At 42.5% G+C, this 27,973-nt stretch overlaps 2 protein-coding genes across 4 annotated transcripts; both read left to right on the plus strand.

Annotated features, from left to right (window-relative positions):
- Positions 1-1,792: 1,792 nt before the first annotated feature.
- Positions 1,793-9,020, plus strand: LOC124133989. Of its 2 annotated transcripts, none has more exons than XM_046498599.2 (3): positions 1,793-1,899; positions 5,258-5,338; positions 6,561-9,020. In XM_046498599.2, exons 2-3 carry the CDS (start codon positions 5,308-5,310, stop codon positions 8,126-8,128), a joined length of 1,599 nt encoding a protein of 532 aa, XP_046354555.2. In that variant the 5' UTR covers positions 1,793-1,899; positions 5,258-5,307; the 3' UTR covers positions 8,129-9,020. The 2 variants fall into 2 exon arrangements, with proteins under 2 accessions (XP_046354555.2, XP_046354556.2); XM_046498600.2 differs by lacking the exon at positions 1,793-1,899 and adding an exon at positions 2,036-2,151.
- Positions 9,021-19,354: 10,334 nt separating this feature from the next.
- Positions 19,355-27,289, plus strand: LOC124133990. Of its 2 annotated transcripts, none has more exons than XM_046498601.2 (2): positions 19,355-19,530; positions 23,056-27,289. In XM_046498601.2, the coding sequence occupies exon 2, from the start codon at positions 23,072-23,074 to the stop codon at positions 23,993-23,995; it is 924 nt and encodes a 307-aa protein (XP_046354557.2). In that variant the 5' UTR covers positions 19,355-19,530; positions 23,056-23,071; the 3' UTR covers positions 23,996-27,289. The 2 variants fall into 2 exon arrangements, with proteins under 2 accessions (XP_046354557.2, XP_046354558.2); XM_046498602.2 differs by lacking the exon at positions 19,355-19,530 and adding an exon at positions 22,770-22,889.
- Positions 27,290-27,973: the final 684 nt, after the last annotated feature.

Raw genomic sequence — 27,973 nt, forward strand, 5'->3', positions numbered from 1 at the left:
TGTACTAGTCCGGCCGATTTTAAAGTGCTAACCCACAGAGATACCATGCTGCAGTTTGACATGGATAGTGAGTGAGTTGGGTTTAACGCCGCTTTTAACAGTATTCAAGTTCTATCGCCGCGTGTCAGCTCATTGTGGGAGGAAAGCCCAAAGTGATGCAGGTCTCAGACGTTTACCACTTCGGTGAAACCCACGAGCACGGGTATGGTGCTGACAAACATAGAAACATAATCGGGGCGAACCGGGATTCGAACCCACAATCATAGGTTTCTGGCGTGCCCAAGGGACGCAACTCTGCACAGCAAATCGCGGTGCTTTAGACGACTGGGCCACCCGTGCCCCCTTAACATGGATACCTCACTCAGATACACTACACTGACTCCGAGCCGACCAGTCCTTGTTTATCCCCTTAATGTCGAGCTCTAAGCAGGGTAACAACAAATACCATCTTTTAACGTAATTTGGTATAACGCGGTCGGGGATCAAACCATGACCTCCGCTCTTCGAGACGGCTTGTGGTAATTAAGATCGGAAAGGGAGAGCATCTATGTGAAAGACAAATCAGTGGTGCGCCCACAGTTGTGAAGGGTTATGACTTGGGTCTTAAACACATCTTTTGAAAATCACACATCGACCCCTATGACAAGAACAATACTTCAAAATATTGAGGACTAAAGTACATGTGCGTGTTTAGAATATGGGTATATTCTCCTATATGTTAGTGGATGTAACCGGTAACACAGATGCCAGATTTCGTCACTCAAAGGCAACTGTGTTCACAGAGGGAACTGCCTGCTTGTCGGGTGCAATGAATGACTAACTCGTGCCAGTCCGTGACAATCCGAATGGTTACGGAAAGGGACGATCGCGAGTGGTGACGAATGGCCCCCATTCGTGGCCTGAACGTGTCATTCCGAAACAAGAAGAATAAAAACCTTGTATTTGTTTGTTGTTAAACGCCGCACTCCGCAATATTCCAGCTGTATGACGGCGGTCTGTAAATATTCGAGTCTGGACCAGACAATCCAGTGATTGATATCATGAGCATCGATCCACACAGTTGGGATACGATGACGTGCATCAACCATGTCAGTGAGCCTGTAAGTTGTAGAAATATGCGAGATGGAATGGACCTGGGTGTGTTGTTTCTGGACGTCGTGGGTCGTTGCTCGACAGACTGTCTTGATTATTTACTTGAGTTAGTAAGGTTTTATACCACTTGAGCAATATCCCAGCAATATCACCAGAAGTGGGCTTGCTGCACCAATAGGTAATCAAACCCGGTCCTTCGGCGTGGCGAACGAACGCTTTAACCACGAGGCTTCACCACCGCAGCTTTAACCAACAAATATGGAATTGGACTGTTAAACGTCGTGGATCGATGCTCTTGCTATCAACCACTGGTTTGCTCAGTCCATACACAATTACTGAATGAGTGAGTTAGTTATAATGTTATTTGACTCCAAAGCATTATTCCATGTACATCACGATGGCCTGTTATAATTCAAGTCTAGCTAGACCTGGCATAACAGCGACTCGAAGCATGACGATGGCGCAATTGTATTATCATGTCGCTGCAACCTGACCTGAGACCCGACACCCACACCCCCCCCCACTCCCACACACACACACCCCCCCCCCCCCCCCCACACACACACACTACGGCACTGTAAAAGCTACCACATCGTTGAAACCAGGTTTGAAACAGACGCATGTTACTGTTGATGGAACAAAACATATCGCCCAAACACAACATTGGACGGCGGGGTTTCCCGACAAGTGTACTATTAATAGACGCTGTCTGCTGCGGATGTCTCATTTTCATCACATTTCCGTCAACGAAGGAATAAACAACTCGCAAGATACCGAGCTGTGGAGGGGTAGAAAGTTTTTCATGAGGTAAGAGCATGAATATTAACTGCGTACACTCGAAGAACCACAAGGAACGATATTTTTTACTGTCGTGCCTATATATGTATAAAAACACTTACATGTGACACGTGTGTCAGTTTCTGCGCATTAATATTACAATGGGGGCCCCACGGCCTTTGTCCGCTACCTCCACAGGAAATTAAATGTGTTATGGGATGAAGCCGCGGGTGTATGGCAAGCTGGTGAATATCTTGTTTTAATAGCCTTTGGAGAACATATGTAAGTTATTTTCTCTCACAGCTCTCACTCGATCTCTGTTCCCTCTTCCAACGCCTTATGTGTCAGGTTTCACTGTTTTACTAAACATTAAACGTGTACGCATCACTGGAGACCATAATGTATTTAATGGTCTCTGATATTACCGTTTGACCAATGACCCCCCCCCCCCCCCCTCTCTCTCTCTCTGGTTGTATATCTCACTCCCTCTATTCGCCTGTATATTCTCTCCCTCTTTCTGAATCTGTGTCACTCTCTCTGTCTCTCTGTCTCTCTCTGTGTGCTTGTATATGTCTTCTCCCTTTCTCTCCCTCCCGTTTCGTATCTGTCTACACGTCACTCGTGTCTGCCTATGTGCATATGTCTCTCTGTCCGTATGTCTCTCTCCGTGTGTCTATCTCTATTTCCTTCTCTCTCTCTCTCTCTCTCTCTCTCTGTGCTTGTATATGTCTTCTCCCTTTCTCTCCCTCCCGTTTCGTATCTGTCTACACGTCACTCGTGTCTGCCTATGTGCATATGTCTCTCTGTCTCTCTCCGTGTGTGTCTATCTCTATTTCCTTCTTTCTCTCCATATCTATTTTCAAAACAGTTTGAGTATGCATTGAATTTATTCGTTCTGAAAATAGCTACCACCGTACATTTTGTATTTGTTTGACAGTTACAGGAAAATAGTTTTGAACATGAACTTCTCACAAAAACATAATTTGAAAACACATGAAACATCAATTTTATCCATATTCATAAACAATTCATCGTCTGGTATTTCCTGTAGCGATAGTATGTATCCACGTGTCTAATACAAAACAAAAATTATCATCATCTGCAGTCATGACCTATATTTAGAATTCTGAGAAAGTCGGGCTTTCCGAAAGTCCCCGCATCAACACTGGGCTTGAGTGATGCAATCTTAAAACCCATTCTACGCCGTCTATATACTAATAGGCTATACTGTGTGGTGAGAACACCAATGAATATGTCCTTATTATTTACATTTTCTAGAAATTATGATTTAAACTAATAATTATTGCCTTAGACTTGTGCAAGTCTAGTTTACTGGTAGCGCGCCCAACCCTTGACACCGTGTGAGTAATGTAACGAGAACCATCTCCCACGTTCGCCAGTACATGACTGTACAGAGAGCGGCGGATCGCTGTGACCTATATTAACAAGGGACAGACGTCACATGGGCTCAATATAAACTATACACGTATTTTCGTCGAATCATCACGAATTTTGGATAAAGCGTTTTCTATTTCATCATAATTCTCACAAATGTGGGATTATTTATATCATATGGGATTATATAGGCTACACGTACATGTAGCTATAACCACATAGTTAATACAGACCCTGTTTATACGAACCCTTATACGGCGATTATTGTTGTAGTGAACGTTACGTTGACATATATTCATAATAAATCGCACAATATGAATTGTTCGCCTTTCAGGGTTAACTGAACACCCGTCGATGTAGTGTAGTATATACTTAATCTATTAATACCTATAGCGCCCGTGTGCGACATACGCTGTTAGTCGGAAAGCGCACGTTAAATCCCCAACCTCAGTCACACCTATAGCGGGGGCGGTCGGGTAGCCTAGTGGTTAAAGCGTTCGCTCGTCACGCCGAAGACCCGGGTTCGATTCCCGACATGGGTACAATATGTGAAGCCCATTTCTGGTGTCCCTCGCCGTGATACTGCTGGAATATTGCTAAACGCGGCGTTAAACTCACTCACTCACTACAGTGCGGATACAGAGGGAGGAATGGCGCTGCGACGGTGTCTGATCGGGGTATTCTCATTGTGCCGGCAGCTATTGTTTAGGGTAATTTAGCCAATCTACCCTTTAACAATAGAAGGATTAAAATGGGGAATATCGTGCCTGCAAGTGCTGGTTCAATCGAAAAGGAAAACCGTCTTATCGGGAGATCGACCTTTGTGGTTACAGTATAAAATTGCTTTGATGTTGCCTGCAGAAAGGTGATGTTGGGGATTGAAACACTAGGCTAGTTGAAAAGTGCAACTGTGTTCCGAAAAACTGATTCAAATAGAAATTACATTATTTGAGTTTGAGCTCACTATAGTCACTCAAGGCTGACCTCCCTTTGATTTCGTGGACCCACTTCCAAATCACCGGACCGCGCTCCAATAACCATTTGGAAGGATGGCATGGAAGACTGAAGAAGTTGATACAGAAGGCACATCCTAACGTCTTCGAGTTGCTGTTCTAACTGTGATACACATTTTTAAATTTTGCTATATGTGAATAAACATGAGATGCGTCTATTTCGTCCATTTTTCATTCCCTAATTTGTATTTACCCAAATGCTTGTAATCACAGTACTTCTTTTGTTCTGAAAAGGCAACCAGCCCGATATTTCTTGTATGAAACAGCCAAAAAAAAGTCGATCTCACGGTAATGCACTGGTGTGTGCATGGGCCCTACGGTAATATGCACTTGGTTTATGTGTCGGCAGGACGCCAGGATCTGATAAGAGTGAACGTGGATGACATGGCGCATATTGTAAAAAAACTAAAATCCCGCACTTTCAGTGAAAACACTGTTGGTAGTTTTGTTAGAAACAGAATTTAGTTTTCGGCCACTGCGTCAAGACAAGGAGGCACGTGTGGCTCAGTTGTCTAAGGCGCCACAATTTGCTGTGCAGAGTTGCGTCCCTTGGGGACACCCGACACCTATGGTTGTGGGTTGGAATCCCCCCCCCCCCCCCCCCCCCCCCCTCCACACACACACCATTAGGTTTGTAGGTTTGTTAGTACCATACCCGTGCTCGTGGGTTTCACAAAAGTGGTTAACGTCTGAGACCTGCATTATTTCGAGCTTTCCTCCCACATTAAACCGACACGCCGTGATATATCCGGAATACTGTTCAAAGCGGCGTTATATCCAACTCACTCACACAATATAATGTTATTGCCTTTCGGCTGGGCTGGCGTTTCACCCGATGTATTTACGATATGATGCTGAATGTTTTTCATCATGTTCAGTGTAAAATATTCTGAACAGCCTATGTAAGATGGCTATAATGACAATTGATATCACATGACATTTGGACACTTAATATAGATTAAGTACTTCCTGTGTTTCAGATTGAACTGGTTGACCTTCACCTTGCTACACGGTCACACCAGCCAACAACATGGGTTCAAGGGATCGGCCAATCAGCATTGGTGAGTAATTGCATTCCAATCTCGTAAACCCACAACCTTTGAACTAGAGTAAACACAAAGACCAAAATAATCAAAATATTAAATCAAGATGGCGTGGTCTTAAACATATTTGTTCACAGTTCTTACATAATAGTGAGTGAGTGAGTATGGTTTTACGCCGCTTTTAGCAATATTCCAGCAATATCACGTCGGGGGACACCAGAAATGGGCTTCACACATTGTACCCATGATGGGAATCGAACCCGGGTCTTCGGCGTGACGAGCGATCGCTTTAACCACTAGGCTACCCGACCGCCCCTTTACATAATAAGTCATATGACGGAATAATTAAGCGTGAACTATGCTCCGTGTGTTTGATACTGTTTGAAGATTACGCAACGCTATCTTCAAAGTACACACTATTTATGGAGAACATCTTCTTTAATATACCTTTACAACACTATTATGATACTAGTATATTCAAGATCCGGGGTAGAATAGGTCTTCAACACCCATGCTTGCCGTAAAAGGCGACTATGCTTGTCGTCAGAGGCCACTAACGGGATCGGGTGGTCAGGCTTGCTGACTTGGTTGATGCATGTCATCGATCCCAATTGCAGGGATCGATGCTCATGATGTCAAACATTTGACTGTCTGGTCCAGATTCGATTATTTACAGACCGCCTTTATATAGATGGAATATTATAAATAGGTGAAAATGGTAGTCTTGATATTGTTCGGGCTAGTATGGGTTAAAGTTTAACTATGGTAATTCAATTTGAACCAGGTACTAAGTGAACAGTGTTATGGGGTAAGCTTTTGTAATTTTTCCACGCGCCGATGGGACCTGGGTCAGACAAGGCTCCCAGCATCACTGGCGATCGTAAGTGTGTACTTATGAGAATTGGTTGGTCAGGCTCTGTGACCTGTCTAATTTAATGTCATCATGCCTCGCATTAATTGCTGTTCATGCTTTCAGACATTGGTGCGCCTGACATTAAGGGGATAATACAAGGAATGGTCGGCTCGGAGTCCGCATACTGTGTCTGATTGTTATCTATGTTAAACTGAGGCATGGTATCTCAGTGGGCTAGCAGAATAAACCGGCATAAGTCAGGACAATTCAAGCAGCCACGCTCGCACAAACACATACACGTGCATGCACTTCTCTACATAAGTGCAATAATCTTGAATACGACGTTAAACCTCATTTCACCTTACCTCTCTCACTCCTATCTTTCAGACACACAAGAGGAGGTGGTTGACCTCGACGCTGATACGAAGGAGTCGACTGACGAAGTGTTTTGCAACGAAGAGACTGAGGAGACGCCACACAAGATATACCTACTGTATGACCCTAATACACCTAAACCCATAATCAAACGCTTCCCAGTTAATGTCATTATTAAACAAGTGGGGTCAGACGTCACTCTAGGACGACACGAATCCTCTGATGTGCTGCTATACGAAAAACACATGGCTCGATGGTTTGCAAGCGTCACGTGCCGGACCAGCACTGCCAACAAGACTAGCTTTGTGCTGCGGAACACGTGTAAGGGAACGGCAGCCAAGAGAATCGCCGTCACTGATGCCAGAGGGAGAGTCAGTGATGTCCTCCCCACCCAGGAAGTCGAGTTGGTGGACCAGGGGAGGTTCAGGCTGGAAGGGGTCGAGTTCACCATTGGGATCGAACTCGGGGACATGAACTCTAAAACATTTATGCTTGAAGTCAAACCATTAAATGCCGGACCATCTGAAGCTGTGGACATTGGTGGACATGTAAACGGTATTGAAGGAGTACCAGGTGCTTTCGGGGAAATTCCGAATCTCGACACGCCGCAGTTCGGCTTGTCTGTTAGTGGTCAGAGTCATGTTATATATCCTCCTGATCAGATCACACCCAAGGCTGTGGCATCCCAACCACTAGGCTCATGTCCTGGTCAGGTGGTTGGTGTAGGTCACGGAATAGGTGTAGGTCATGCTGTTGGTGCTGGAGTAGGCCATGGTATTGGTGCTGGAGTAGCGCATGCTGTTGGTGCTGGTGTCGATCATGGAGCAAGTGCTGGTGTAGCATCTCATCTGTACCAGACAGTACCTAAATACTATAATGGGCCGGCAATGACATGTCACTGTAGTAACTCTTTTGGTCATTCTGCCATCCCTCAGTCAAGACTTGTATATTCTCCATCTGTTGCGACACAACCCATGGTGAACCATCAGCCGCATACGCCGCATCAGGATCAGCTGTTGGAACGAGGGTCCGGATGTCAACCATCTCCATCCTTTTCAACACATCCATGTCAGCATCAAGGACAAACATACCAGCAGCCAGGTTCAGGGATGACAATGACTGCTCTGGCCAATGCTCTTGCCAATACACACGTTGCACATCCAGCTGTCCAGTCTCCTATCACTGCCATAGTGACCACGCCCTCCTCCCATGACCAAAGTCCAGTTTTGTACCCGAGCCCAACTTACCAAGGATTCCGATTTCCCCAAGCACAACCAATGCAAATGAATCAACTGAACCAAAATGGGGATCTGCGGAATTTACCCCGAGGACCACCTCTTGGGCATCTCCACCAGTCAGTCAATCTCCACAGCACAGGGCCATCAAGTGGTCAGTCAGTCAACCTCCACAGCAGAGGGCAATCAAGAAGTCAGTCAGTCCATCTCCACCAAGCCGGTATCCCGGCAAATGTAGTGACCACTCATGCAGTGGCAGAGGTGGGGGGAACTCAAGGTAGATTCAGCGACCTGAACAACACTACACACAGAGAACCAAAGGAACACGAAGAGAAGTCCAAATAGACACGACAACTGAAGATGTGTGTTATTTATCACACAAGGGCAGATCCAGCCTACTCTGTTATTACTCATATTCAGACTATCGGTGTTGTTATTCATGTATGGCTTTTCCTGTGTGCTAAGCGTGTTTTCTATACTCACATCAATCAACGGTTGTTGATATGGTAACTGCCAGACTGATATTAGACATTCGTTTATTGCCGTGAATACTCACAATTTGAGTCTATTTCCGGACAGCATGGGCCAGCTCTAAGAAATATAGGGCAAGGAGATCTATATTGTTTCCTCTTACCGAGGCAAGGGCGTAAACTGACTGTAAAATCCCAGTTTCCACCCTTGCCGAATTAGGCTGGAATTTCTGGGCTCGATCGTGGCCCCACCTGTGGCTTTTGTATGTTTTATGTTCCTTCTGTATTCCTGACCAATCAGATTCCAGTTTGATGGTGGCTAAAAGGAAACAACCAAGAAATAGTTATAAGATGGGGATACGGGTTTTTGGACCTTATGTTTGTAGTGTTTCGGCTACTGTTTTCAGCCAAGTGAAGTTTTGATAATGTTTGTAATGTTTTGGTCAAACCAATTTCAAGTGTCCCGTATCCCGGCAGTTTTTTACTTGATGTGTTTCCAGCATTTTGCTCACCGATGAATATTTAACATTGACATTATTTGTGTTGAACGTCTTTCACTTTGACACCTACCATTTCAAAGTATTACTTAAAACGTAATCTCAGCGTTACCCTGGTCAATCTATTACGTCGTTATAGACGATGTTGTTTTATGGGCATTGCAGACTCCTTATTTGCACTATTGTACGTTCACTCTGCTTGTCTCGAACTACTGATTACTCGAGATTTGATGGTCCCCAGGTCTTCTAGTTAACGACGCTTCACTGTATGTTAGGGGCGGTCGGGTAGCCTAGTGGTTAAAGCGTTCGCTCGTCACGCCGAAGACCCGGGTTCGATTCCCGACATGGGTACAATGTGTGAAGCCCATTTCTGGTGTCCCCCGCCGTGATATTGCTGGAATATTGCTAAAAGCGGCGTTAAACCATACTCACTCACTCACTCACTCACTGTATGTTAATTGTACCTTGAATAATACTCCTCCTTTGGGACCCGAGTGAGAAAAGGTTCCCAGCTTAACATTGTTATATAGGACGTGACATCTCCATTAAACCGGAAGTACAGGGCCCGTTCCACAGAGTGATCGTAGCGGTACGACTATCTGGTATGTTAGTCTTGTCTAGGACGTTGGTCTTATCTGGTATGTTAGTCTTGTCAAGTATGCTAGTCTTGTCTCGTATTTTAGTCTTGTCCAGTATGTTAGTCGTGTCTCGTATGTTAGTCTTTCCAGGTATCCTGGTCTTGCTGGTATGTTTAGTCTTGTCCAGTATGTCAGTCTTGTCCAGTATGTTAGTCTCTTCAAGTATGTTAGTCTTGGGTTTATTTTGTAGCATCGATGAACACATCTACTGAACCCATGCAAGCCCCTGAACACCTGATTTAACTTTGCTTGATTCAGTATACAGTTTAAGTAATATCTCACAAAACAACCGCTATTTCCTTCTTGTCACATGTCTAACTCCGGTCATCGGGATGCCGTTATATGATGTATCTTATGCTATATTACTGTTTGCTGAGCATTAACATATATGTGGTATTGTTGAGTAGCACATATCCTCTGAAATGAACATATTTATAAGATTTGTCTTTGTTAAATTGTCTTCTGACAGGGAATCTCTTCACTTTTAGATACCGAAAAGCTCTAGACTTGCCGTGTGTACACTATTATAGAGTGGGACTGACTGATATTTTTGTTTTAGGTGTTAAGAGACAGGAAGTATTGCAGCATTTCGTTGACAGCATTTTTCGTTGATATCGATATTTATCGTCGGCATATAGCGATATTTATCATTGAACTGTAGCGATATTTATCATTGAAATGTAGCGATATTTATCGTAGACATGTAGCGATATTTATCGTAGACATATAGCGATATTTATCACTGCCATGTCAGCGTGTATGAGATGAAAGATCTCAAACAAACATCCACATGCTTTTGAATATTTGCGAATTCGTATTATTATACATTGTTATTATTGTTACGTGTTATTATATATTTATTGTACTTTATGATTTTTTGTTATGTAAATCATGATGCTGACCAGTGATCTCTACTTAGGGACTGGCCGTTGAATATCTTTGGGGTGGGTGTGGGGTGGGGTTGGTGGTGCGGTGTCTCTTGAATTGTTTTGGAGACCGAATTTTTTTCTGCCCCAAACCACACAGTTACTTTCTGAGAATTGAGTACTATTAATGTAAATGCACCAGCACAAACCAGCCACGCTCCTACCCCCCCCCCCCCCCCCACACACACACACACACACACACACACCCACCCCACATGAACGAATGTATGAATAAATATTCAAAACTTGTTCTGACAACCTGCACATAAGTAAATGTATAACTATGTAAATACTGATTATGTAGTACATGCGTTTACACTTACCTCTACAGTATTTACGTTTAATTAAATCAGCTGTGTTATTTGGCTGATGCAATTACAGTATAATCATGATGTATTCAATGACGAAAAGGATGTAATGTGATGTTCCGTTATGTGAAACCTTCGTCTTCCTTATATATTCTCGTTACTTCCGTCTTCTTGACTCCGTATCCGGTCGTTATTTATTATGTCCTTTTAATAACCCACTTTAGCAACAAATCAATTCCAAGTACAAGCAAAATCTCTATGAGGAATATGGAAGTGGCCTAGCTTAGTGGTTAAAGCGTTCGCTCTTCACGCCGAAGATCCGGGTTCGATTCCCCTCATCGGTGCCGCCGTGATATTGCCGTTATGATGCAAGATACATGTATAAAGCCCATCTGCTGGTGTCCCCCGCCGTGATATTGCTGGAATATTGCTTAAAGCGGCGTAAAACCATACTCACTCACCTTTTAAGGACTGAGTTTCTCTATCTGTGACGCGCGGACCTCATTGAAGACAACGACGTTGTCATCTATCTGACCTAGCTTTGTCATTTGAAACGGCAGATTATATACATGTACATAGTTCTTATAAGGCCAGATAATTATATTTTCTTGTTCTCATCACATTAAACCAATCTCTTCGGGTAGGTCGAATTTCAATTTCATTATTTATTTCGACTTTCCAACTATTCCAGAAGTGTACAAAATAAATACAATAATATTAGGAAGTTTTGTTAGCTTTGCTGAGGACAATCGCCAAAAAAGTCAAATGTCCATCAGTTCATTTTCATTATGGGGGCGGTCGGGTAGCCTAGTGGTTAAAGCGTTTGCTCGTCATGCCGAAGACCCGGGTTCGATTCCCGACATGGGTACAAAGTGTAAAGCCCATTTCTGGTGTCCCCCGCCGTGATATTGCTGGAATATTGCTAAAAGCGGCGTAAAGCCATAGTCATTCACTCACTCATCTTCATTTTGGACATTGCAATGAATAGGTTCTGTACTAACAATCATGTGGTGACATGTACAAGTGAAATAAAAACGTCATACTTAAACTTGTCCTGAATGGTCTTTTGGTCGCTTCAACCTATCTTTCCACACAGAATACTCGTCTTATTCCGCTACGTACACTCTTGTACCAGTGGAGCGTGATGTGACAATGGCAGGTACGTGACTCAAAAGAAAATATTGCAGCACGACCACTGGAGACTAGTTGATATAGTATACCAGCTTTTCACGTCTGTAAACTAACCAAATATGTCCAGGCTGATATAATGAACACATTTTCACGTCGGCGTTCGATGATATACTGTGTAACGAGTTTCCCTTAACTTCTTTTAATTAATCTTCTGTACTCAACTCCATTTCATAAAAAAACGTTATGTCATCGCGACGGAGAAGTGCAAGGTCATTGGCCCACGTACACATACATATTACGTAAGATCTGGCGTCTTGTTGGAGTGTTAACTCATATTTACTTATAACACTGGGGATTCGGACATTTAAGAACATTTATATATTGTTCGCTAGCTATATTGTGTCTATAGGGCTTCGATGACAACACGTGGAGCCGTACAACCAATGTACACAAAGGAAAAATACGCGAAAGGAAATAGCTTTACTCGTTGTAGGATATTTTCTCAATGGAAGTTAACCTTTTCACGACATGGTTATCTAAATGTGTCTACTAAACGTTTTAAAAACAGAGGAAAAGCGGGTGAATTGTGGACGCAGACAGGGTTGTCTTTTGCCGGCCTTGCTCTTTAGTATTTTCATAAATGACCTTATTCAACAAATAAGTGAACATGCCATTGGCAACCACGTCGACAACAAACGTATTAGCATCTTATAATACGCCAACGATATCGTGCTACTGGCCCAAGATGAAAATGAATTGAACTTCTTGTTAAATTATCGTGTTCTCGAAATGAAAGTAAAGTAAATCTTTCCAAGTTACTTTAGAAGACATTGCGTAACCAGGACTATGATTTTCTTGAGTTGTATTGATACTATTTCTGGCAGTCCCGTGAAGGTAAAGCACTGGATGTGAGTGCATGTGGTGAACGACTTACAACAACAAAATATTCACGATCACGCACCTTTCGCAAACACTTTGATGATCACGTTACTTCGAGATAGTGCCGTGTCCGGGATCACAGTGCCATAGTTGTCGATGTGGATGACATCATTCCGTGCCCACGACAGGATAAAGGTGAGTAGTTGCCAGCTATAATCTTTAATAATAAATCACTGGCTTGGTTGTAAATAGTTATTAGTGTATTGAAGAAACAGGAAGAGTTGATGAACGCTGCTATAAACCACACCTGGACGTCATCCAGCTGCGTAGGAAGAACCTGTGCATAGTCATGTCTGGGCAAGCCTGTCGCTGATAAGAAGCATGCCTGGTCCTGGGTCGGCTATCGAGGGCATGTTGACTATTATGATATGATTGCATCATTGGTTCTGCTAACATGCTAGATTTAGATTTTCGTTTAACGCCGCCTCAACAATATCCCAGTTATATGACGGCAGCCTGTAAATAATCGAGTCTGGGCAGACTGGACAGACCAGTGATTGATATCATGAGCATCGATTTACATAGTTGGGATACGATGACGTGCATCAACCAAGTCAGCGAACCTGGCCACCCGATCCCGTTAGTCGCCGCTAACCATTTGCTGAAGACCAATTCTAACCCAGATCTCCACGTGGGTTGAGATTAAGTGTGCGTTCAGATGTGAATGGTGATTAAGAAAATGAATAAGGGAACAGTTAGTTTTAGACACAGTAAAGTGACATGGCATGCTAACATGGGTTCCCAGCCATGTCTAATAAATACACGTTGGAAACAATGCACACACACACACGCCTCAACATTTGATTCTGACATGTGTTGAATATGTATGCGGGCTATTTCAAATGTACTGACAGTAAGGCTAATTTTCCTTTATTCGTTTCTGTCAGTTAATAAATCGTCACCGCCAGAGAATAGTAAGTCTCCGTTATACGCTGGGTTACAGAGCTTCTGACACCTGATCAGAAATGCCCAAGGTTCCTGATCTCTCGCAGGAAGTGTAACCGTCGACACGTCTTGGGATTACCACTATCAACTAGAAATTAAACAACGGTCAAGGCTGTGGAAACATTTAACGTCACCACCTCCGGAAAAGGCCAAGTCTGCTATATGAGCTGTAACTGGCCAGGCGATGGCTTCGGTTTTCGAGATTCCACCTTGTGGACGTCCTTCCGAAAAGTCAGATCTTTAAGGTCCAATATTATGCTAATCTGGGTAAGAGTGAGTGAGTGAGTTGGGTTTAACGCCGCTTTTAACATTATTCCAGTTATATCGCGGCGTGTCAGCTTAATGTGGGAGGAACGCCCGAAGTGATGCAGGTCTCAGACGTTTATCACTTCGGTGAAATCCACGAGCACAGGTATGGTGCTGACAAACCTAGAAACATAATCGGGGCGAACCGGGATTCGAACCCACAATCATAGGTTACTGGCTTGCTCAAGGGACGCAATGTCCTGCACAGCGAATCGCGGCGCCTTAGACGACTGGGCCACCTGTGCCCCCATCTGGGTAAGAATATCAAGGCTTAACGTCGTGGAAAGGCGTGTTGTTACAATAGGACAATGTAGCTTTGCCCAAGTCTGTTGTCGCCATGGCTGCAATGCTTGACTGTCCCACCATGGTTACTTAATTTAGCACTTGATAACAACTCACAGAAATATAATTAAAGTAATTTATTACTCCTTCAATATTTTGTTTGTTTGTTGTTTAACGCCACGCTCAGCACTATTCCAACTATATGATGACGGTCTAATTAATCGTGTCTGGACCAGACAATCCAGTGATTGACATCATGATCATCGATCTAGGCATTTGAGATACGATGACACCCCACAATGACAAGAATATCCATAGTCACAACTCGCACATACACGCACCTTGACAACAGACTACTTTTCACTGTTTCATTTACTTAGCTTAACTAACATTATTACTTTGTAGCACACAGACATATCTAAAAGAACTGTCGGTGGTTACAGTTTCCCGCGGTATTCTAATCACATGAAATCTGAGCACCAGTCACTTTGTCCACTCCCATGCGTCGTACACACAAACGATACTTATGGAATCTTAGAAGGGACATTGTCGCCCTTTGGTAAAAGTAGGTGAGGTGAAATGGGGTTTAACGTCGCGTCCAAGATTATTGCACTTATATAGCGACGTGCATGCACGTGTATGTGTGTGTGTGTGTCTGCTTGTACTAGTCCGGACTAATGCCGATTTATAGAGCTAGCACACTGAGATACCATCCCGCAGGTTAACATGAATACCCCACTCAGACACAGTATACTGACTCCGAGCCGACCAGTCCTTGTTTTAGCCCCTTAATGCCGAGCTCCAGACAGGGTAACATCAAGTACCATCTTTTAACGTCTTTTGGTATGACGCGGCTGGGGATCGAACCCCGGACCTTCCGCTCTCCGGGCGGACGCTCTACCATTAGACAACAGAGGCGGTCTGGTAAAAGTAAAAAAAGATTTTATTCAAAACGCGACAATGCCTCAATGCGACAAATGGTCAAAATGTGGCGTTGTCACACTTTGGTTAATTTTGATACTTTTTGCTTGTTTTTGTGAGGGTGACAATTATTGCGACAACGCGAAAATGTTCATTCTAGCATTCCATAGATATCCCTAACACCGTTCGTCACCCACGCAATGGTTCAACAGTTCAAGTAGCTCCGTTATGTCATCCACATAACGACTGTTGTCAACTACAACTCACAACAATGGCGACCCTTGACCTGTTGAGTTTCTGCGTTGATTCTCAATCTCCAACACTGTAAAATATCTGTTTAGAATGTAAACATATACAAGACAAGTTCAGATCTAAACATGTTGAGGAATGTGTAAGGGAATACACATTTTGTGTGTTCCATCTGAACACCATTAGGGTCTAAACACCTGAAATCAGCTTTCGTCTCACAGCCTAAACACAAGAGCCCCATAATCTAATTATTAACATGTTTAAAATTTAAACATATTTACGATACATAAATTATAATGTATAATAATTATGTATTATTCTTATAATCTTATGATATCCTACTATCCTAATAAAGTGAATATCGTTGAGAATTAGCTATGAATAAGATGTACATGTATAATGTAGTCTTTGAAAGGCATTTAGAGGTGATACTCATGAGGTCAACTTCTTTATTATGAGGAACACAACGTTTCGGAGTATATGCTTACCCCTTCATCATCTGACGTTTCGGAGTATATGCTTACTGCTTACATCACCTGTTGAAGAAATAGGCATATACTCCGAAACGTTGTGTTCCTCATAATAAAGAAGTTGACATCCATAAATTCTATTCCTTATGTATAATGTACGTTGAAATTATACGTGCAAATCAGATTCAGAGGCCCATGTAGAACGCATCTACCACCAAGACTTCGAACTTGGTATACGTGTCTTTCCCACATTTAGACCTAAACACGTTTAGTTGTTAAACACATTCCTAAGCATGTCAACATTATGGGACAAGGAACGTGTTTAGGTTTAGGTTTCGGATCTAAACACCTTGTTAACGGTGTACTGGACTTCTATTGTGGTGAACGGCTTCTTCATCACCCTAACAAGTCCTTCTCGGGGATGAAACATGATATGTTCAATAAGGTTCTCATGGTAGGAAGTTCAATCTCGCACACGATTTATGGAATACACATCTTACCGAGACAAGGGAGTTAACTGACTATAAAGTCGAGTTTCCACTTTTACAGTCAGTTAACTCCCTTGCCTCGGAAAGATGAAAGAAACACTGCTTCAACGAAGAAAATGCTCTCAGTGTTTATCTCTAGACTAACGGGATCGGGCGGTCAGGCTCGCTGACTTGGTTGATGCATGTCATCGATCCAAATTGCGTGGATCGAGGCTCGTGATATCAATCACTGGCTTGTCTGGCCCCGGTTCGATTATTTACAGATATAGCTGTACTATTGATGAGTGCTGCGTTAAACAACAAACAACCAACCAAACAAGTTGAGGCGTGACGATCAGAATCTTGGCCTTGTTCCACTGTGAGGCTGCTGTAAAGTTGCCGAAAAAGACGTCATTTTATTTCACTCCCTGTCTGAAAGAAGCCTCATTCAAAATGTCTGTCTTGTCTAGTTCGTGGCAGAGAGTATTGTGTTTATTGACACAAACGGTCCAAGAAACTCCATTGGTTACAGACTCCATTTAAATTGAAAAGGAGCTCCAGTGGGATGGGAGCTTCAGATTCCCGAACCTGAGGACAATCTTGGAAAATAATATGGTTCAGGGTTAGACAGACTATATCTAACCCACTTAATTCACAATACATTCAACCATTACGTCAGGAATACCTTTTTCATTGTCGTCTTGAAAAACCTTATAATTTAAGATTATGTTTCTAGGTTTGTCAGCACCATACCCGTGCTCGTGGGTTTCACCGAAGTGGTAAACGTCTGAGATCTGCATCACGTCGGGCTTTCCTCCCACATTAAGCAGTCACGCCGCGATATAACTGGAATACAGTGAAAAGCGGCGTTAAACCCAACTCACACACTCCAGGTCGTTTTATGACATATAATGACTGTCACAAATTTAAATACACGCTTGATCCTGACCTGATATTTCATGCCTTGCAACACGGTCTACTTGTATTCACAACATACATTGCTAGGCCTAATAGATACAAACATACCATAGTGAGTTTTATTAATGATACTGTGACGTTGGTTATTCATGAGGTAAGATTTACTGGAAAGGCAGTCGCCACTCCTGGATCCCATTATCAGCTGGGTTTACAACCACGACGCCGTTCTCTTGGCTACCTCAGCTTGTAATCAGCTGCACCCTTCTGTTTGAACACTTCCTTGATTCCTGCGGTTCGAAGTATGAGTCCCGAGCCCATGGTGACAAAGCAAACAAACGCCGAAATTGGAGTTGAGGTTCTGTCCGTTGAGGTTTAAGTTGCAGCACTATCTCGAGGGGCATCTGTGGTTTTATGCGTCCCGCGTTAGGTTTTATACCACGCACCAGAGCCGGAGACGAGAGGTACACGTACATGTATAACACCCAACACTGGACGCAGAAAACCCCACGTATCCCGAGTGATACTGTTACAACGAATTTATCTTGCCGACATGGTTCAATCTGTTTTTTTAAAAGAATTAAAACAAATTGAAAATTGCTAGAAAACAGCTGTTCGATTGAAATGAGGTAAACTTGTTGTCACTTGACTTTCATTGACTCGTAAACAAAGCGCAGCCTGTTTTCTTCGTTGCGGGGTGTAAAGGATTTATTCTCCCGCTCAGGACTCCACGTGCAGACTGTTTCCTTCGCGGCGGGGTATACGGTATTTATTCTCCCGCTCAGAAAATGATTTTACTACCAGGCAGGATACGCAGTATTTTCTCAAGATCACTTGATCCAATCAGATATCTAAATTCTGACATGGGGGTAAGGTAAATAAGTATGCATAACTGAGTTGAAAAAGTCGTTTCGTGACAGTGTTAGTGGGTATGTGATAATCAACATAGTGGGTCTATGGTAACCACTTCGAAAGTATATGATATCGAATTAGTGGGTACGTGATAATTATCATGGTGGGTCTGTGGTAACCACTTCGAAGGTATATGATATCCAGTTAGTGGGTATGTGATAATCAACATAGTGGGTTTGGGTAACCACTTCGAAGGTATATGATATCCAGGTAGTGGGTATGTGATAATCAACATAGTGGGTTTGGGTAACCACTTCGAAGGTATATGATATCCAGGTAGTGGGTATGTGATAATCAACATGGTGGGTCTGTGGTAACCACTTCGAAGGTATATGATATCCAGTTAGTGGGTACGTGATAATCAACATAGTGGGTCTGTGGTAACCACTTCGAAGGTATATGATATCCAGTTAGTGGGTATGTGATAATCATCATGGTGGGTCTGTGGTAACCACTTCGAAGGTATATGATATCCAGTTAGTGGGAATGTGATAATCAACTTGTCGAGTATGTGATAACCACTTCAAAGGTATGTGATGGCCAATTGGTAGGTATGTGACATCCAATTGATGGGTCGGTGATTACCACTTGGGGGTTATTTGATAACCACATCGGAGGGTATAGGATAACCACTTGGATTCACTGTGATAACAATCTTGGAGGGTCTGTGATCACCAACTTGGAGGATTTCTCATAGATGATAACAACTAGGCTAACCCACAATTTTTCAAATATGGATCTTATCCATGAATTTTGAAAGCATTTCTACATCAGGAAATGATTCAACAATTTTCATGAAAGAGAGATCACCACTGACAGCGTCCATACAAGAGGTTCTCATGTATTTGATGCTAGTATATAATATATCTCCGCGATAAATCGCAAAGGACAATGAAGAGCGAAGCGTGATTTAGTTCACCTATTTGCATTAAGGCTACAGGTTACAGAAGTATGGACGAGAAAATGAAAAAGACGCTACACAATATTTCAAGAGAGCTGTACAATGTCAAGGTGAATGGAGTGCATTGCCTTGACTTGCATCATGCTCTATTTCCGACAGCCAGGACTAAGGCCAGGCTGTAACCATATACCTTTGAAAGAAAAGGTATTTTGAAAATGTAGTACATGTTCTGTCGTGCCTTGGAATCAAAGCAGCGACGAGTTGTACGTTGAGGCCAACATGTCATGAAAACGTCACTGTATTGTAGCGTTTGGAATGTCTGACAGTACTGATTCACGGGACCTGGCGCATGATGAATTGCTATTAATAGAACGACAGGGGAAAACCCAAGTTTCAGTTGGCCAAAACTGAGGTCACAGGTGCCGTATTTGAACATATTTGGCGTCTGAGAATTCTATCCGCATACGAAGGTGAGTCAAGTGTTATAATGTTGCGTAGAAATCACCATCAGGGTTTAAGATCAAAAGCTGGTGATATCAAACGCAGTATATGTATCGCAGGCTGGGGGTGGGAGAGACGTCCTCGATTCTCAGGCAATATCGATCCTAACATCGAAACAGTATGAATCAGTCGAGGCGCTGTTGTTTCCAAGCAGGAAACTGTTTCAACAAAGCTCAGAAAGGGACACACTTGTCAAAAACTGAGTGTAATGTTGCATTAATGTTGACCGCTTGAGACTTGACGATTTCTGATTCCTAACCTTAGGTATGACCATCTCATGACATGACATGACCAGATCGACCCGTGAAGATCCGGGGTATAATAGGTCTTCAGCAACCAATTCTTGCCGTAATAGGTGACTATACTTCTCGTAAGAGACGACTAACGGGATCGGGTGGTCAGGCTCATTGACTGGGTTGATGCATGTCATCGTATCCCAAGTACCTATTCGAATACCACCAAGCCGAGAGTCGCGAAAGAGTCCTACGGTCAAGACATGACCCTACATCACGTGATGCAGGGTCATGTCTTGAGTGAAGCCCATCATTTAGGCCGTGATGGTGGTGGGTTGAAGCTGAAGGTGTCGTAAAACCATACTCACTCGCTCACACATACTGACACCATACTGATATCACGCATGCGTGTGGCGTTTGTGACAATATATATTAAAAAATTAATGGGGGGCACGGGTGGCCCAGTTGTCAAAGGCGCCGCAATACGCTATGCAGAGTTGCGTCCCTTGGGGCGCCAGAAACCTATGATTGTGGGTTCGAATCTCGGTTCGCTCCTATTATGTTTCTAGGTTTGTCAGCACCATACCCGTGGTCGTGGGTTTCACCGAAGTGGTAAACGTCTGAGACCTGCATCACCTCGGGCTTTCCTCCCACATTAAGCTGACACGCCGTAATATAACGGGAATACTGTTAAAAGTCGGCGTTAAACCCAACTCACTCACTCAAACATTAATGAAATCAAGTCAATTACGTAGGATTCTTGGTCAATTTTCTTCTAGATAGATAGATAGATATTTCTTATTTCCGCCATAATATGAAGACTACAGCATATATAATATGTAGAGTTATTACACAACAAGAGATAACTTAGTGGAAGTAGGAATCAACAGTAGCAGTATGCAAATGGCTATAACAGCAACGTCCACCTGTTATTGTACAGCACATGGGGGGAATCATCTGCTGCCATACATAGAAATCTAGACTTGGTTCACATTGAGCAGGTATACTCCCAAGTAACAGAGATGGCTCCAAGTCTTTACTGAATGACAAGTCCATAGATGTACAATAATTATATCCTTATAACAGGCAAGTCTAGATTAACCAACAGTACAAACGTCAGTCTTTCATTGAGACAACTTGTTCTTTTTATTTACATAATCTAGAAATAATGATTTAATCGAACAATCATTGCCTTAGAGACTTGTGCAAGTCTACGGGATTACGAACGGTGAAGGCTGCCCGGATTGTACATGTCTGACAGAGTGTGTCAACCCGTACAATAATCTCTCATTGATTGCAGAGACCATCTACCGGTATATGGTCTTTGTTAAAAGTAACACGTGTATCGTAGGGGTAGAACTGATCACAACGGGATAACCTATATTCAGAACTAAGAAGCGCCGTTTCAATGTATATCAATATATAAATATGTAATGTATATATACATCCTATGAGAGACGACTTCCGACAGATGCCACGTGATGAAATCCGACTCCAACAGCAAACAACCACCGACTGATGTTACCGCTGACGTCAAGCAGTTGAGCACTTTATTGCCAAGCACAAGATCCGCTCATATGATATATACCCCCTCAGCGGCATTACATACAGTTTATTACCACAGAGGTGCTGTGCACAGAGCACGTTCCAGTTATTCTAGGCATGTACTTGGATGATTGTGAACGCCGACCTTTACGGATGTGTTCGTTCATATTTCTGTTATAGCGACTGATTTATGACTACCATTGTCTGCAGTACATTTGACTCCAAAGGCAAATTACCCTGTAGCCATGTCTCCATAACTTAATTGCCATTACGTTTTAGGCGCTAATCCCTGTTGTTAATCCTCACCAACGTTCCATTGTATATTGACTGACAGCCAAACTGGGCTACTTTATCACTTCCCGTTAATTACTGTTTTTTGTAATATGGCATTTATTACCCTAATTGATCATCCCATGAACTGTGTTGGTTAATCACGCCCACATGTCCGATGTCCAAAGCAACATCATTGTCTCTTTGTCTGTCCATTGTTGTTCATTACTATATATGTGCTACCATTACACAGTTACTACGGTGTTAGTCAGGCTTGGTATTCCGAGTGCTGGCATAGGGACGACCTCGAGCAGGATGTGCCGCTCGTAGGAAACGCCCTGAGGTGAGCTGGAGCTCCGGTCACCTCTTGTACGCCTGAGCTGGAAGATCCGCTCATCGCTGTGTTTGTGTTGTCAGAGCAGGTATTCCGCTCATTGTGCAATTGTTGTTTATTGTTTACATGTTGTGCATAAAGCGTTCCGGGACAGTGATTTTGTTCTTATTCCCCCAAGAGCTAATTTCCCGTCAACACATGCGCGTTGACATTTCGTTCACAAGAAGGACGTTTTTGTTTATGCAGGAAATGCAACCAAACAAATGCAAACAAACGGAAGTAATCTTAATTTGTAATTTTATTATCAAACGCTGAACTACTAGCATATTTTAATATCTAATTTAAATATACATTTGCATTTGAACGAATTTGGGGCCAGGATACGAAATAGGATTATTTCCCCTCTCGGATTTTAGAACTGTAATCGACCTGTGGTATCAAAAGAATCTCTCCATATATCCCCAAACTGGATTCCACAGGAAATATAGCTTTGGTGAGATGAAGCTATATCTCCTGGGATATATGGCTTCAATGAAATTACACACAATGCTTTGCAGACCATTGAGAGGTCATCATTACCATGACGTCACAATGAAATGACATCACTAACATATTTGCCGATGAAGCTGGTTAGCTGTACTTTTTACACTCAAGACAGTGGTTATAACTATTCACAAACTGAATAAGTTGGAAGAATGATGTTGGATGATAAATAGAATCTCACCCTTGTGTCAGCTGACGTTCGTTAATAAACAGCAGAGTTTCAATATTTTATCAACACGTGTTGGTACGATGGTAAGATTCTCTATTCCTTCCCAGAAGGAGGCACGGGTGGCCCAGTCGTCTACGGCGCCGCCATTTCGCTGTGCAGAGTTGCATTCCTCAGGCGTGCCCGAAATCTATGATTACGAATTCCAATACTGGTTCGCCCTGATTATAATTCTAGGTTTGTCAGCACCATACCTGTGCTCGTTCTGTTTCACCATAGTGATAGACCCTAAGACCTGATCACTTCAGGCTTTCCTTCTCATCAAGCTAACACGCCGTGATGTAACTGCAACCATGTTCAAAGCGGCGTTAAACCCAACTCACAGACTCTCTTACTTTTCCAGAAGCGGGTAAGGAACGATGGCAGCCCTTGTGGACCAAGACGCATCCACAGCAGGAACAGAAGGCACACACGAGTCGTTCTACAACAGAACCACCGAGGAGGCAGCGCACAAGATTATCCTCGAGTACAAACACGAACTCCGTGCTCAGATCAGCTCCCATTTTCCTTTACGAACAATAGAGAAGTCAGTGGGTGAGGACTACATCCTAGGTCGGGGGAAGGGATCGGACGTACTTCTAAATGACGAGCGTATGTCACGAACATATGCTGAAATTGCAACAAAACCAGGAGGCGATGAAGGTGTGAGGTTCTTCTTGAAGAACTGTACAAAGAATAAGTCTGTCATCTTGGAGAGCTACCAGAAGAAACCGTTGACTCTAAAGGCTGGGATGGAAGCGGAACTTCGGGATAGAAGCAGTTTCAAACTGATGGATGTGGAGTTTAGAGTAACGGTTAATTACGGCTGTGTGGATTCATCTGAGGTGGAACTGGAGGTGAAGTGTTGTGGCGGAACGGGTAAGGCATGTTGCCAAGAGAGTGTTGGGGTCCCGGGATCTGGACCAATGCCGTGGCCGTGCGAGCAATGTCCGCAGAACCAGTGTCAGAGAGGTGTTGATTGTTCGGACGACCAGAAACCGCAGTTGTACACCAACCCGACGACGACTGTGCGCCTTGACGCTCCAACCTCACCCGTGGCGGCAGATGGGGATGCTGGTGGACGTCATGAACGTCACGGGCATAAAGTAAGTAATGACGATTTAATGAACCCTCTGTCATGGGAACAATTTCCTAGGGGACCAGCTCTACGATCTCCAGGAGACAGTTCTCCCTTCAATTCTGGTTTTCCTGCTATGCGACTACAGAGCCCTGGAACTGGTGATCCAGAAGTTCTGATGTCAACAGACAGAAGCCCAACAGAACACGAGGAGGAAGAGAAGTGAGTGTGTTTGACCTAGCGTCGCTTGTAACAGTATTAACCATGTCAGTTTCATGTGGGGGAAAATCCCCCAAACGATGCGGGTCGTGGATGTTTACCACCGTGAGCACTGTCTGACAGACTAATGATCTGGAGCTCAAACCAGCGGAAATGAGATAAAGATCCCAGAACGAACTGCTGTGTATGAAGTGGCATTGCCAGCATAAATCTATTTTACCACACAATTTGAAATAAGGCAAGGTAAAGTTCCTATTCGATCATTTTTATGTTGTTTGCTTAACTCGCACTATAGAATCTATTTGATAAAATCTAATTACTAAATAGTATTTTTGAAAACAGAAAACCACGCCTCTCGCTATCCAACTTTTAATACAAAGGCAACAGGGTTTACTTTAACTGGCCCAGTGTAAAGTGAAACTGGAAACCATGGCCACTGACTTGTCGTCAGGGTTACAGTGTTGGTCAAAGAATGGGAAAGTGACAAAATAGGATCTCATTTATGATGTATTTATGATGCATTACTCCCCTCAGAGAACAGATAAGTGTATGAAATATTGTAAGGACAGTTAGTTCTCTTGTGGGTCGAGGAATGGCAACAGTGACAAACTATGATCTGGTTTTATTTAATAGGTCATGCAATACTCCCCACAGAGAACAGACAATTGTATGGGATATTGTAAGGACAGTTAGCTCTTTTGTGGGTCGAGAAATGGCAACAGTGACAAACTATGATCTGATTTATTAATTTTGTGATGCAATACTCCCCTCAGAGAACAGATAATTGTATGGAACACTGTAAGGACACTTCTCCTGTGGGTCCTGAAATGGCAAAAGTCACAAAATACGAGCTGATTTATTAATTTTGTGATGCAATACTCCCTTCAGAGAACAGATAATTGTATGGATCACTGTAAGGACTCTTCTCCTGTGGGTCCTGAAATGGCAAAAGTCACAAAATACGAGCTGATTTATTAATTTTGTGATGCAATACTCCCTTCAGAGAACAGATAATTGTATGGATCACTGTAAGGACACTTCTCCTGTGGGTCGAGAAATGGCAAAAGTGATAAAATATGATCTGATTTATTAATTTTGTGATGCAATACTCCCTTCAGAGAACAGATAATTGTATGGATCACTGTAAGGACACTTCTCCTGTGGGTCGAGAAATGGCAAAAGTGATAAAATATGATCTGATTTATTAATTTTGTGATGCAATACTCCCTTCAGAGAACAGATAATTGTATGGATCACTGTAAGGACACTTCTCCTGTGGGTCCTGAAATGGCAAAAGTCACAAAATACGATCTGATTTATTAATTTTGTGATGCAATACTCCCCTCAGAGAACAGACAATTGTATGGAACACTGTAAGGACACTTATCCCGTGGGTCGAGAAATGGCAAAAGTGACAAAATATGATGTGATTTATTAATTTTGTGATTCAATACTCCCTTCAGAGAACAGATAATTGTATGGAACACTGTTAAGATCATTCTCGCGATCTCGAGCTTTGTAAACAATTTCCATATGCAAAAACTGCCATACTGCGAGAATGTCCCTTTCATACCTTATACCATACATTTGTCAGGTGTATATAATATATTTGTTCCCGCGGCTGTCAGTGACTATTCATGCCACGAGTACGGTCTAAGGGAGACTATTCTACTTGGCCTGCAGTCGAAATTAACAAAACCCAACGGAAAAGATCGGAGATCGAAAAAATAGAAAGAAGTATTGTAGAAATATCTTGATGAGATTTATACCTAGTCAGGGTGACATAATTTTGTGTCACAGAGTGTACGTTGTGATATCAGGAGTTTCATGAACCCTTTCTTCCATTTCACTTTGATCATGCTCGCAACACTACCATTAAAACGTGTGTAACATGACTCACGCAATACAAGCAGCTACAGAGATGCGCCCCGGCTGTCTCCACTTGTTAGGTGAACGGAATATGACCAACTTAATATTTAGAGTCTTTGATAGGCATTTGGAAGAACATAAATAAATGACACTTTTAAGGATTACAATATGAATAATTAGGGTTGCTTTATTCCAGGCGTCTGTAACTTGGACATCTGTAATTTATGAGTGAGTGAGTGAGTACGGTTTAACGCCGCTTTAAGCAATATTCCAGCAATATCACGGCGGGGGACACCAGAAATGGGCTTCACACATTGTACCCATGTCGGGAATCGAACCCGGGTCTTCGGCGTGATGAGCGAACGCTTTAACCACAAGGCTACCCGACCGCCCCCCTGTGATTTATGAACTTGCGAACAACCATCAAACTGTGTACGATCCCCCTTTCTCCAAGATAAAAAATTTAGAAAACAAATTAGTCACAAGTTCTTTTATAAACGCCGAGCCAGAAAATTATGCTTAAGAATAATATAAAAAAATCATACAAATTGTTTTCCTCCCTGATTGAGACAAGTAGTACGTTCTCAGTGGCCTGAAGTTGTTTGTTCAATGATATATACTGTAAACGGGACTCCGAACTCTATATTGGTTCAAAAATGCTCTAAAACTGTTGACACTCCCGTCATATTTTACCAAAAACTAAAATGAAAATGGCGAATTTCCAATTGTTTCTTTTCTCATCCCACTGACCCTACGAAAATGCTTACGAAACTCGACTGTATAATTATGTTAATCTTGCCGAAAATGTTTACGAAACTCAAAGAAAGGCTACATTTTCATGTATATTTCTACCACACACCAAAGTCTTTGAGACAAAAGTCCGTTAACCAACCAATTAAAAAGATATATGATGTGTGTACATTTGTATGTAATTTTCTCGCCACACGGCAATGTTTTAAGTCTCTGATCGACTGTATATTGATGTTAATCTTGCCCTTGAAAATATGTCAATATCTTCCATGTTTGTTGTTCACATTCTATTAGTCTATAAATGTTGTTAATGAATGTGTACGACCTAATGAAATAAATGTGGCCCAGAAATGCTTTAAAACACTGACTATGCGATTGATAGCGATCGATGTAGCCTGACTAGTATTGGGAGCATCTGAGGCGGGGGACCCGTGCAGGTAAATGTGTGAGTGATGTATGGATGTCTGAAAGGATATACCTTTCAACAAACTTAACTTTTACCCATAGAAATATGTTTCACGTAATGTTTCATGTTTCCACAATTCTGAATCCACTCTTGATTTTACGCCATCTAGTATTTATTGAGAAGCAGTTTTCTTGTCAGCTTCAATACATAAGTTTAAATGTTCCAGGATATTAAAATGTTCTTTTGTACAAGGGTTGTAATAAACTGTAAAAAGATGTATATATTATTGTATTTTTTTCATTAGTATGACCCATAAACAGGATGATACCAGCACCCATATACACCAAACTACATACCTACAGTTACACACACGCACGCACGCACGCACGCACGCACGCACTACGATCACCACACCCTCCCACCGATCCCAATTGTGTGGATCAATGCTCATATTGTCAATCACTAAACTCGATTATTTACAGACCGCCGTCAGAAAGGTGGAATATTGCTGAGTGCAGCGTTAAACAACAAACAAACAAACAAACACAAATATATAAATGTAAAAGAAAGACCTGACCACAGTTGTTTATTTCCGTAATATGTATATTACACTTAAGTTTGGGACTTCTGATATGGTCAAGGACGTAAGTATGGCTAACATGAGTGAAAAGGGACGATTTTCCAACTTGAAGAGACAATCTAATCATGAGCCAAGATGATGCTTTTTACCATATGTGTATGTGTGTCTTACTCTACATTTTTCTAGTACATCCGCTTAAGTCATATTATTAAGAAAATGCTTGCTGATAGCTCTACTGTTGGTGATCTAAGAAAATGCAAGTGTTGATGAAAAGTCGAATTCTCATTTTATGAGCACTTCTAATAACTTTCATTACAATTGCTAAAGGTTTTGCGTATTTCTTAACTGATGAATACACTGTAAGTCAAAATGGGCACTCA

The sequence above is a fragment of the Haliotis rufescens genome, unplaced genomic scaffold (genome assembly GCF_023055435.1).
Source record: "Haliotis rufescens isolate VD_foot unplaced genomic scaffold, xgHalRufe1.0.p SCAF_17, whole genome shotgun sequence".
Taxonomy (NCBI): Eukaryota; Metazoa; Mollusca; class Gastropoda; order Lepetellida; family Haliotidae; genus Haliotis; species Haliotis rufescens.